The sequence below is a fragment of the Sus scrofa genome, chromosome 7, assembly GCF_054392235.1.
Source record: "Sus scrofa isolate SSC_HxYL_T2T_F1_AM1 chromosome 7, Sscrofa_HxYL_maternal_Yorkshire_Landrace_v2.0, whole genome shotgun sequence".
NCBI classification, from domain to species: domain Eukaryota; kingdom Metazoa; phylum Chordata; class Mammalia; order Artiodactyla; family Suidae; genus Sus; species Sus scrofa.
In genome coordinates this window covers 107,944,747-107,957,000 of record NC_139389.1, presented here as the reverse complement: position 1 = coordinate 107,957,000, position 12,254 = coordinate 107,944,747, and the positions used below count along the sequence as shown (strand labels likewise).

At 45.1% G+C, this 12,254-nt stretch overlaps 2 protein-coding genes across 8 annotated transcripts in view; one reads left to right on the top strand and one right to left on the bottom strand.

Annotated features, from left to right (window-relative positions):
- Window positions 1-12,254, top strand: part of HEATR4 (HEAT repeat containing 4) — an 81,737-nt gene that overhangs the window by 23,676 nt on the left and 45,807 nt on the right. For 2 of the 6 annotated variants that reach the window (XM_084969692.1, XM_084969694.1), the window contains one exon: window positions 11,267-11,306. The exons of 2 other annotated variants lie outside the window; for them this stretch is intronic. The gene's annotated coding sequence lies outside the window, so the exon portion shown is untranslated. Of the gene's footprint in view, window positions 1-8,858; window positions 9,536-11,266; window positions 11,307-12,254 lie in introns of those variants that run through there. 2 more of the 6 variants (XM_084969696.1, XM_084969695.1) reach the window with 2 other exon arrangements.
- Window positions 3,695-9,179, bottom strand: LOC110255331 (acyl-coenzyme A thioesterase 1). 2 transcript variants are annotated; one of them, XM_021099494.2, is made up of 3 exons: window positions 8,540-9,179; window positions 7,278-7,480; window positions 3,695-4,717 (listed from the first exon to the last, which is right to left on the bottom strand). In XM_021099494.2, exons 1-3 carry the CDS (start codon window positions 9,123-9,125, stop codon window positions 4,112-4,114), a joined length of 1,395 nt encoding a protein of 464 aa, XP_020955153.2. In that variant the 5' UTR covers window positions 9,126-9,179; the 3' UTR covers window positions 3,695-4,111. The 2 variants fall into 2 exon arrangements, with proteins under 2 accessions (XP_020955153.2, XP_084825889.1); XM_084969763.1 differs by lacking the exon at window positions 7,278-7,480.

Below are 12,254 nucleotides of genomic sequence, written 5' to 3'. Positions count from 1 at the left end.
TTTGGGGAGCCACAATTCAGCCAGTAATGGAGAGTACTGCCATCTTAATGTAAACTAAGTTAACTAAGACTTAATACTAAGTCTTCTGATCCATGAAATGGGTTCTATCCATTTTTTAGTTCTTTCTTACTTTGATTCAATAGTGTTTTATAGTTTTAGGGTCTGCTTTTGAGAAAACCCAAACATAAATACTTTCAGATTAAAAAAATAAACCTCCTGTATTTTCTTCAAATACTTTTTTCCTTTGTATTTTAAACTAATCTTATTAATTCCAACAAGTTTAGAATTGTTATATCTTCTTGGTGAATTGAACTTTTAGATAATCCTCTCCTTTACCTATTAATAGTACATTTTTGCCTTGAATTCATTTGGACTGATATTAATGCAGCAAGATGTGTTACTCTCCTGGCCTTAATATGCAGTAATTTGCACAAGCAGGAAGCTTACTAGAACCCCAGTGTTTAGAGTTTTATTTGGCTTCATTACATAGGCATGATTGATTGATTGTACACATGATTGATCTCAGTCTTCAGTCTCCAGAGGGACCAGTACCCAAAACCTCCACTCTGAATCACACTATTGGTTTTCTGGTGTGGACAGCCCCAACCCTAAATCATCCAGTGGAAGCCAAGGCCCCCTGAGCAAAGATACTGCTATCAGTCATTACATTCCAAAAGCCTAGAGATTACCTCCTAGTAGCCAGGATAAAGATCAGGCATCTCTTTTAGTAGTGTTAATTCTTCATTACAAGATTAGAAAATTTTTTAAGATGTTCTTTTCACATCTGTACAGAGGGAGACTTTTAATCTGGGGCCAGAAGTTGTCTACACATACTTAGCCTCATCTTCTGGGACCACATGCTTCCTGAGTACAGAATAACTTTACACTGTGGTTGTGTTTTCTCTTGAGTTTTTTTTTTCTTTTTTTTGCTTTTTAGGGCCGCAGGTGCAGCATATGGAAGTTCTCAGGCTAGGAGTCAAATCAGAGCTGCAGCTGTCAGCCTACACTACAGCCACAGCCACAGCAACTCAGAGATCCAAGCCATGTCAGTGACCTCCATCACAGCTCATGGCAATGCCAGATCTTTAACCCACTGAGCAAGGCGAGGGATCGAACCCTCATCCTCATGGATACTAGTTGGGTTCATTACCACTGAGCCACAATGGGAACTCCTTGAATTCTTAAAAATAAGTAAGCTTGGTCCTGAGTGGGCTATTCTATTTTGTGTTAATCCAAAACCTCAACTGTTGGAATTCCCTCTGTGGCTCGGTGGTAACAAACCTGAGTAATATCCATAAGGATGCAGTTTCCATCCCAGGCCCCGCCTAGTGGGTTAAGGATCCAGTGTTGCCATGAGCTGTGGTGTAGGTCACAGACGTGGCTCAGATCCCATGTTGCTGTGGCTGTGGCATAGGCCAGCAGCTGCAGCTCCGATTCAACCCCTAGCCTGGGAACTTCCATGTGCCACACGTGTGGCCCTAAAAAGCAAAAAACAAACGAACAAAACCACAGCCATTGCTGTTGGTAGAACAGAGTATGTGTTATTGTCTTCTATGCCTTAACTTTTTTCTCATACATTTCCTACCTGTATGTTTCAGGAGACTTATGTGAGCTCTTTTTATTTTTTTCATTTTTTAAAGTCTTATTGAAATATTTTTGGTTGACAATGCTGTGATAATCTCTGCTGTACAACGAAGTAATTCAGTTTAACACATACGCATATCCAAACTTTTTCACATTTTTCCTCATATAGGTTATCACAGAGTCTTGCATAGAGTTCCCTACAATATACAGTAGGTCACCATTGATGATCCACTTCATATGCAGTAGTGTGCACATGCCAGTCCCAAATGCCCAATCCATCCCTCCCCCTCAGACCTGTCTCCTTTGTTAATCCCAAGTTTGTTTTTGAAGTATGAGTCTGCTTCTGTTTTGGAAATAAGTTCATTTTCCTCTTTTTTTAGATTCTACACAATAAGTGATATTATATGATATTTGTCTTTCTCTGACTTGCTTCACTCAGTATGAAAATCTTTATGTCCATCCATGTTGTTGCAAATGACATTATTATATTATTTTTGGTTGCTGAGTAATATTCCACAGTGTATATGTACCACTTGTTCTTTATCCATTTCTCTGTCCATGGACATTTAGGTTGTTTCCACATAGCTATTGTAAAGAGTGCTGCAGTGAACTATTTCACTGCATAGTGGGGTGCATGTATCTTTTGCAGTCATGGCTTTCTATAGATACATGTCCAGGAGTGGGATTGCTGGATCATATGGGAGTTCTGGTTTTAGTTTTCTAAGAAAACGTCATACTGTTTTCCATAATGGTTGTACCAATCTCCATTCCTGTCAGTGGTGTAGGAGGGTCCCCTTTACTCCACCTTGACTCCAGCATTTATTGTTTGTCGACTTTCTGATGATGACTCTTTTGACTGGTATGAGGTGATACCACACTGTAGTTTTGATTTGCATTTCTCTAATAATTAGCAATGTTGAGCATCATTTTATGTGTCTTTTGGCCATGTGTATGTCTTCTTCTGAGAAATGTCTATTCAGATCTTCTGCCCATTTTTTGATGGGATGTTTGTTTCTTTGATATTGAGCTGTGTGAGTTGTTTCTATATTTTGGAGATTAATCCCTTGTCAGTCGCTTCATTTACAAGTATTTTACTCTGCTCTGTGGGTTGGCTTTTCATTTTGCTTATTTCTTTTTCTGTGCAAAAGCTTTTAAGTTTGATTACATGCCATTTGCTTATTTATTGCTTTTTTTTTTTAGGGGAGCACCTGTGGCATATGGAGGTTCCCAGGCTAGGGGTCAAATCAGAGCTGCAGCCACTGGCCTGCACCACAATCACAGCATGCAGGATCTGAGTTGTGTCTGAGACCTATACCATAACTCACGGCAAGGCTGGATCCTCAACCCACTGAGTGAGGCCAAGGATCTAACATGCATCCTCATGGATACTAGTCAGGTTCGTAACCCGCTGAGCTACAATGGGAACTCCCCATTGGTTTTTTATTTGTGTTACTCTAGGAAGTGGATCCAAAAGATATTGCTGTGGTTCATGTCAAAGAGTGTTCTGCCTGTGTCTTCCTTGAAGAGTTTTATAGTATCTGCTCTTACATTTAGGTCTTTAATTCATTTTTAGTTTATTTTTGTGTTTGGTCTTAGAAAGTGTTCTAATTTCATACTTTTGCCAGTAGTTGTCCAGTTTTCCCAGTACCAGCTATTGAAAGGACTATCTTTTCTCCATTGTATATTCTTGCAAGACCTGCAGTGTAGGTCGCAGATGGGGCAAGGATCTGTGGTTGCTGTGACTGTGGTGTAGGGCGGAAGCTCCAACTCTGATTCTACCCCTAGCCTGGCAACTTCCATATTCCATGGATGTGGCCTTAAAAAGATTTTTTTTTTAAAGGATAAAATTTTTGACATTGTATATGCTTTTTTCCTTTTTTTTTTTTTTTTTTTGTTAGGGCCAACTCGTGGCATATGGAGGTTCCCAGGCTAGGGGTAGAATCACAGCTACAGCAACACAGGATCGGAGCCACGTCTCAGACCTACACCACAGCTCACAGCAACGCCAGTCCTTAACCTACTGAACGAGGCCAGGGATTGAACCTGCAATCTCATGGTTCCTAGTTGGATTCGTTTCAACCAAGCCACAAAGGGAACTCCGTGTATATGCTTTTTTTCCACAGTAGATAACATTTATTAGTTATTATACATATTCAAACATAATAATAAGTAACACAACAAATTGCTACTGAGCAGCAGTCGTGTACCAGGCACTGTTAGTCAGGTATTGCTCTTTTCCTTTCAGGGCTATAGCTTTGTCAGGTGGATGTTGTTAGATACTAAAAGGTATGCTTTCTCCATCTCTTATGTTTTCTAGAGCATCACTCTCCCCTCAAACAACTGAAAAAGTATGTAATTATAAAAATCTTGAAAACTTCTTGGTATGTTCACTCTAACAGTGAAGGGGGAAGAACTCTTAAGTAATTATTGAAGAGAAAAAAAACTACACACACGGACACACAACTTCTGGCAGCTGTTCCCAGGAGAGATTAGCATCAAGGATGCCACCCAATCAGATGTGACCCAATCACAGTTTTGTTGGGATAGTCCCCTTCTCCCCGCCCAAGTGTTTGTGGAAGAAAGTCTGGAGCTGCTGCCAGGCATCCACCTGGGCCATGGCATGAGCCCTGGGCTCCCCTCCCCAGATGACAGGGCGGCCCACCAAGACGTGCAGAGAAGCCCGGCACAGGGGGAAGTAAGGAGGCTCAATATAGTGTCCCGCCCTTGGGTAGCAGATGATCTGGGGCTTCTCCTTCCCATGGGCCTGCAAGCGCTTAGAGGCCTCATTAGCATAGAACTCACTCTTCCAGTTGTGGTCATCCTGACCCACAAGGAACAGGAAGGCACTCTCAGCCCTTTCCACAGGAATGAAACTCTTCTGGTCAGGTCCCTCCAAAGGGCTGTTGAGGACATGCAAAATGTCTGCAACGCCATCTTTGGTCACTTTGATTCGACTTGGGTTGGTGCCCAGAGGGGGCAGGGTCTCACCCTTGTAGTGCAAGGTTCCCCCGATGTTGGCCACAGAGGCATTGATTACCACGGTGGCGGTGATGCTCTTCAGGAAGGAGGCCACGGAGAGGCAGAGTTCACCGCCTTTGGAAATCCCAAGCAGCCCGACTCCTGGACCCTTCACCTGAGAAAAGGACAAAGGCAAAAGGAGAGTGAGTCCTTCTGAGCTCACAGTGCCGTGTGGGGAGCAGTGCCTGGACTTGAGAGTCAGGTGGAACTGAGCCTGACTCTGGGCTCTTCCATTTACCAAGGTCTGCAGCCTTGGGCCACTGACTCATCCTCCCTCTATATTGCTTTCCCGGTTTCTCCATCAGCATTGCCTCCAGCAACCACATGAATGACTACAGAATACTTTGGCCTCTCAGTTCCCTGACCTCCAAACCACCAGTGATCTTCTCTCAGCCACACACTCCCACTGTCATAACCTAAGCAGAGTCATCAGTAAGCACATCGATCTCACCTTCAAGCATTCTCCTCGCTAATCACCTCTTTCTTCACCGCCACCTTAGCCATTCTCTTACCGCCCACGCCCAGCCCTCTGAACCCTTGACTACCACTTTCTTCTCTATCCGTACCTCTCTCAAGTTCTCACTTGCCACCTCGTACAGTTTAGATTTCAAGCTTCTTTATTCTAATCACTCCTTTGCAAATGCTCTCAACTCCTTTAATACCTCTCTTTCTTTGATCATACTGACCTGGAAAGGAGCTAACCTCAGTTGAATCCACCTGTTATTCACTTCCTCCAGGCCAGCATTTGAGCAAATGAACAGTACTGGAGAAAAAAAAAAATGACCTTTGTGCCAACAGATCTTAAGTCCTGTCATGATGATGGATTTCAAATGAGCATCCACATCGCCCCTCGATCCTGCCACGCTGCGCTGGTGTTTGCTTTCCACTTCTCCAGAAGTCGTTTCACCTTGTCTTCTACCTCTGTAAGCCCCCTTTAACCTCTGTCCTCCTTCGCTCTCATCCCTTCCTACTTCACGGAGAACATAGGAGCTAGTACGTAGGAACCGGTCCTCCCTTTCCCCTGCCAGGTCTACTTAGTTCCACGTGTACTCAAGCTCCATCTTCCTTCCTGTTTCCCAAGTAGCTCTGTTCTTATCAAAGGCCACTCCTCCGCTTGTGCTTGGTATCCCACACACTCTCATTCTCAAGGACTTTGCTCCTGCAGTCACTTCTTCCCTCTCGCTCTCTCTCCTCCACAACTTTCCTCTCTGCTGGCTCCTCTCCATCCGTGTACCTCATGCTCTTGTACCTCTTACACCAAATTTTTTTTTTTTGGCCGCCACCTGCAGCATACAAAAGTTCCCAGGCCAGGGATCAAACCCGAGCTACAGCAGTGACAACTCTACATCCTTAACTCCTAGGCCACCAGGGAACTTGCATACCTCTTGCATTTTAATAACAGTCCCTTGACCTCAAATCCACTCTGCCCTAGTTTTCTACTCCCTTTCACAACAAAAGGGAAGCAAACTTGGTCTGTAGTTCTTTCCTGTCTTCATTCCCTGCTGGGTCCTCTCCAGGGTGGTTTGGGTTTGCCCTATTCCACAAGGACTGTTCTTGTCAATTACCAGACTCTTGTGTTACAAACGGCCTTCTGACTGACCTCTCCGCAGCAGTCTCCTTTCTTTCTCGTGACTTCTACAGCAGCACCCTTGACTGATTTCAACCGTTTATTCTGCATAAAGGTGCTAGGAGTAGGATATTATCGTCATCCTGATTTTTGAGAGGAGGAAACAAGGGCCCCAAGGTCATGGAGCTAGAAATTGCCAAGATCGAAACTCAGATTTAGGACTTCCCGTCGTGGTGCAGAGGAAACAAATCCAGCTGGGAACCATGAGGTTTTGGGTTCGATCCCTGGTCTCAGTGGGTTAAGGATCCTGTGTTGGCCGTGAGCTGTGGTGTAGGTCGCAGATGCAGCTCGGATCTGGTGTTGCTGTGGCTGAGGCATAGGCTGGCAGCTGTAGTTCTGATTAGACCCCCACCCTGGGAACCTCTGTATGCCTCAGGTGTGGCACTAAAAAGACAAAAAAAGCATAAAAATAATCATAATAAAAATCAAAATAAAAAAAAACCCACAACAACCTCACACTTAACTTTTCTCTATTGCACATCTTAAGCTGGTTGCACTACACCCCATTGCCTTTGCTAAGAGCTCCAAAGAATCCAGCCACCTTGAGCTGTGATTGAATTACAAAATAAAGCAAGGCTTATCTTCTAATCCTCTGATAACCTGAACCCTGAAGACATTGCCTACCCCCTAGGTTCTTCGCCAAAGGGTGCTTCCTTAAGACTGGATACCTGCTCTCAGAGGGACACACGGAGGAGAGGGCTGTTAAACACAAGGCTTTAAGCTGGAGGCTGCCTCCTGGAGACTGATCCCTTTCCCCTTTCCCTCTACTTCCTGTGTCAAACCCAGGCTTCTCAATGTGTTTGGGCTTGTAAAGAAATACTGCAAACCACTGGCATTTAAAATTCCATGTGACCATCTTTACTAGCCAGGAAATCTGTGAGAGCAACATCTAATTGCTTAGAACGGGTCTGGGAGAAGTGACTATGGAAGGTAGTGTGTGCTGAGGGCAGGGAGGGGCTGTCAGGAACTTGTCAGGGTCTGTGATAACCCAGAACACTTAAGAGGAGGAAAGCTGGTACAAGAACACAAAACGTAGAGAATTTCCAACCTGAGGGTGACTAAGCAAGTAGTTCACAGCTTCTTCAAAGTACTCCAGGTGGACATTCTCTATGCCTTTGGGGAGGTCTTCGTAGTTATGATAAGCCAGCGCCATCACAGCAAAACCCTTTCCAGCCAGCAGACTGGCTCGGTATTCTGGAAGGCCCCCTCCAGCTCCAAAAAGGTCCACGATCCCAGGAAAGGGGCCAGGTTCTTGGGAAGAAACAAAAGACAAAACTAAACAATTCCTGAAGCTCTTTGCAGTGGTGTCAGAAGCCACGTGTTGCCTATTTGGTGATGTCAGAGTTTTCTGTTGACAATCAGAAATGCTGAATGGCTCTGGTCTTCAAAGATCCAGACAGTGGCTTAGGCTAAATCCACGTTCCCTTCTATACCCAGAGCCTCAAAGCCCCACAGATTTTTACAAAAAGCATGCACTACTTTTGTGATTAAAAATAATGTACAGACAATGAAAACAGTAAAAATCAATGTCCTCTCTGCTCCCTCCTCCCAAATTGGGAATGCCAGATTCTAGTGGGGATGTGGACAGCTGGGTCCCCCGTACATTGCTGGTGCTGTGAAAATTAATAAAGGGGAACCTCACATTGGATTTCAGAAGACAGAAGGGGAATTCTCAGCAGTACCACTCCACATTAATTATGCAAAGAACTGTCCGTTACAGATCACAGCAGAAGAGTCATCAACAGGAAAGAATCATCAGCCACTGGCCACAACAAGAAAAGATGTACATTGCATCTCCTTCAAGAAACTGACCACCCCAGCAACCCAGGCAATGAGAAACAGCCAGTGAGATTTAGAAACTACCTATACTTATTTCTTTTGGTCTTTTTAGGGCTGCACCCTTGGCACATGGAGGTTCCCAGGCCAGAAGGCATCCAGCCTACGCAGCCACAGCTGCAACAACGCCAGTTCCCAGAGGCATTTGCGACTCAGCCTGCTGCAACACCAGAACCTTTAACCCACTTATGGAGGCCAGGAATCAGACCTGCCTCCTCTTGGATTTTAGTCGGGCTCTTAACCCGCTGAGCCACAGTGGAAACGCCCTATCTCTATTCCTTTTCTTTACATTACAACTACCTCTTCTCTTTCCGTATGATGTCTTTGGCCTAACCTCTATTTTGGAGTGGCAGAGCACCTCCCCAGTCAACCTTACTGTCCCATTCCTGTCTCCCAGAAAGTTTCAGGCCCCGCGGACCTCCAGAATGTTGGGAGCTACCCCTTGCCTTACAGTTATGTTAGTCCGCGGCTCACCTGGAGGCAGGAAAAGCGTGGCGCGCACCCGGCCCGCGCGCACCGGCTCGCGCCGAACCCCGGGCGGCAGGAAGTCGCGCTCGTGCACAGCCCGGCCCAGGAGCCGCCCGCCCTCGGGCTCGTGGCCGTCGAACACCTCCAGCTCCACGGCGAAGGGCGTCTGCACGTCCCGCTTCACCAGCCGTAGCAAAGGCTTTTCGGGCTCCAGAGCCCAGAAGAGCCCCATGGGCTCGAGCCCCACGAAGCTGCCGCCCAGCGCGGGCGCGCGCGCCAGGTCCAGCTGGCCGTCGGTGTCGGCGCAGTAGCGCGCGTGGGCCCTGAAGAGCGCGCCCTTCTCGTCGCGCAGGGACGCGCGCAGCGTGACCGGCTGCTCTGGGGCCAGGCCGCGCACAGCAATGCGCACCGGCTCGTCCCAGCAGCAACGGCCCGCGGGCTCCAGCGTCACGGTCGCCGCCATCCGGAATGGGGTCCAAGAGATTGGGTTAGCGGTCCTTAGTTTTGGAAGCCCTACCAACCGTCCGCAGCTCGTATGGCCCACTTGGTAAAGTCTCGTCGCTCGCAGGAGAGCCAGATACGAGGCCACCATTTTGTGCCTTATTTCAGATATGGGCGATTGAAGAGCCTACGAAAGTTAGAAAGTAGTCAGAGGTCCCCTAGCGGCAGGCTACTTAACTGCAGTCTCAGCACCCATTGGTGGCGAGCAGTCGGCTGAAATTGGGGTAGCAGGGAAGTCCTGCCAATCAGTAAGCAGCCTGTCTTTCAAAGTAAGAGGGAAAACCGAGACGCAGGACTTTTACTTCGGGAACGGATTTCCTGGCTTTACCTCTCAGGAGCTGGAGTAGGCTGGACCAGGGCTGCCCCCGAAGGAACCTGGCACTTAGCAAATGTGTCAAGTCGCCAAACTTAATAGCCAGGAGGAGTGGGCTGGAATTAAGTTTCATCACTTTGTTGAGTAATTCACACCGGTTAATAGTCATAGACCTTTTAAAATGTCCGGTAGGTCCTTGTTGGTTGCTTATTTTATATATAGTAGTGTATATATATTAATCTCAAACTCCTAATTTATACATCTCACCCTCCTACCCACTGTTACATTTCCCCTTTGGTAACCGTAGGTTTGATTTAGAAATCTGTGAGTCTGTTTCTTTTTTGTAAAAAGGTAGGGGTTGGTTTTTGGTTTTATTCAGTATTCTGTAATACCTGTGTAGGAAAATAATCTGGAAAAGAACAGAGGCATTCTTACTGTAGCATAAGGAAATCAGCAGCTTCTCTGCAGTGCCAAGACAGGTCCATCCACAGCCCCCCCAACACAGTGGGTTAAGTGTGTTAAAAGATCCTATGTGGGAGTTCCTGTCATGGCTCAGTAGTTAAGGAACCCAACTAGTATCCACAAGGACATGGGTTAGATCCCCAGTCTTGCTTAGTGGGTTAAGAATCCAGGGTTACTGTGAGCTGTGGTGTAGGTCTCAGTCATGGCTCAGATCCTGTACTGCTGTGGCCGTGGCATAGGCCAGCAGCTACAGCTCCAATTTGACCCCTAGCTTGGGAACCTCCATATGCCGCAAGTGCTGCCCTAAAAAGACAAAAATAAAAGGATCCTATGTAGGATCCTGTGATCTGATCCCTGCTCCGGGAACTGCAGTGCCTTGGGGCAGCTAAAGGAAAAAAAATAAAAAGAAGTGCTTATGTGTATGTATAACTGATTCACCTTGCTGTACACCTAAAACTACCACAAGGTTGTAAATCAACTATACTCTAATAAAAATTTTTTAATGGTGTTTTTCTTGTGTTTTGTGTGTATGTTAATTTTTCCACACCGTTCCACAACTAAGAGGCCTAGCATCTTACTAGCTTTGTGACCTCAGCTTCTTTCCTTATGGATGTACAAATAGCTAAATGAGGTAGTAGTTGTCATTTTGTTATACTGGACTCTCATGTTGCTCCATTTAGGCAAACATTATCTCCCTTTCATCCTGGAGAATTTTTCCCACTTTTTCATAAGCTATGGGTTTCACCCGGTGGTGAATTTCTCATTAAAGTTAACAGGCTTCCTCCAAGGCCTTGTGCTTAAGTTTACATTCATGAATTCATATATTTTCTGTTAGAGAAACCTGCAAATTGCATAAGCTTTAAGCCCATAAAACTTGTGTTTGCCTCTGCTCCTAACAGGCCATAATCTTTTTTTTTATTTTTCTATTTTTGTCTTTCTAGGGCCACTCCCGTGGCATGTGGAGGTTCCCAGGCTAGGGGTCTAATCAGAGCTACAGCTGCTGGCCTACACCACAGCCACAGCAATGCGGGATCCCAGCCTCGTCTGCGACTTACACCACAGTTCACGACAACACCAGATCCTTAACCCACTGAGCAAGGCCAGGGGTGGAACCCACAACCTCATGGTTCCTAGTCGGGTTCGTTAACCACTGAGCCACGATGGGAACTCCAACAGGCCATAGTCTTCTCAGACAAGGCTTTTTACCTAGTTTCCAATGTTCTCCTGTCCTACTGGTCATTAGTCATGAAAGTTCCTTTAGCTGTAATTACTTTTGTACTGGTTATATGGGCACTTCCCAGTGTATTTTGTGCACAAGAGTCTCAGAAACTAAAGAAAGTAAATAATAATAGCTCTCAAAAATGTTATTGGGATGCAGTTGATTGACAATGCTGTATTAGGTTTACAGCTAAGTAAATCAGTTATACATATACATCCATTCTTTTTTTTCCATATAGGTTATTACAGAACATTGAGTAGACTTCCCTGTGCTATACGGTGGGTCCTTATTACCTATTTTATATATAGTAGTGTGTATGTCTTAATCCCATCCTCCCAATTTATCTCTTCCCCCCCACAATTTCCCCTTTGGTAGCTCTAAGTTTGATTTCCAAGTTTGTGAGTTTGTTTCTGTTTTATAAATAAAACAGAAAAATTAAAGATTTGGGAAACAGACACTAATATACTTTTGGTGGATACATACACTGGTATGACCATTTCAGGGCAATCTGGTTAAAGATATTTTTTAAATGTGTTCTCTTTGACTCACAGTTCCACTTTTAGAAATTTCACTTAAGTAAATATTCATAAATGTGTGTAAATATTTGTAACAAAGCTTACCATATGGTCATCTTAATAGAGGAAAAAGAAACATAAACTAGCAATATGAATTTGGTTTAGTCAGTTTAATTGTGATGGAGTCGTACAACAGAAGAGATGTAGCCATTAAAATGATATTGCAGGAGTTTCCATGTGGCTTAGTTGTAACGAACCCGACTAGTATCCATGAGGATGTGGGTTTGATCCTGGGCCCTGTTCAGTGGGTTTTCAGGTGTGGCCCTGAAAAGCAAAAAATAAAAATAAAAATTTAAAAGATATAGTAGGAGAATATGAGGAAATTTTCATGACATTAAAAGCAGGTAGAGGAGTTCCTGTTGTGGCTCAGTGGTAAGGAATCCCATTAGATCCATCAGGATGAAAGTTCGATCCCTGGCCTCGCTCAGTGGGTTAGGGATCCAGCGTTGCCGTGAGCTGTGGTGTAGGTCACAGACACGGCTCGGATCCTGTGTTGCTGAAGCTGTGGGCTAGGCTGGCAGCTACAGCTCCAATTTGACCCCTAGCCTGGGAACCTCCATTTACCGCTAATGCGCCCCCCCCCCGAAAAAAGACCAAAAAAATTTTTTTTAATTAAAAAGACTAGTAGAAAACTACTTAAACTGTTGTCTC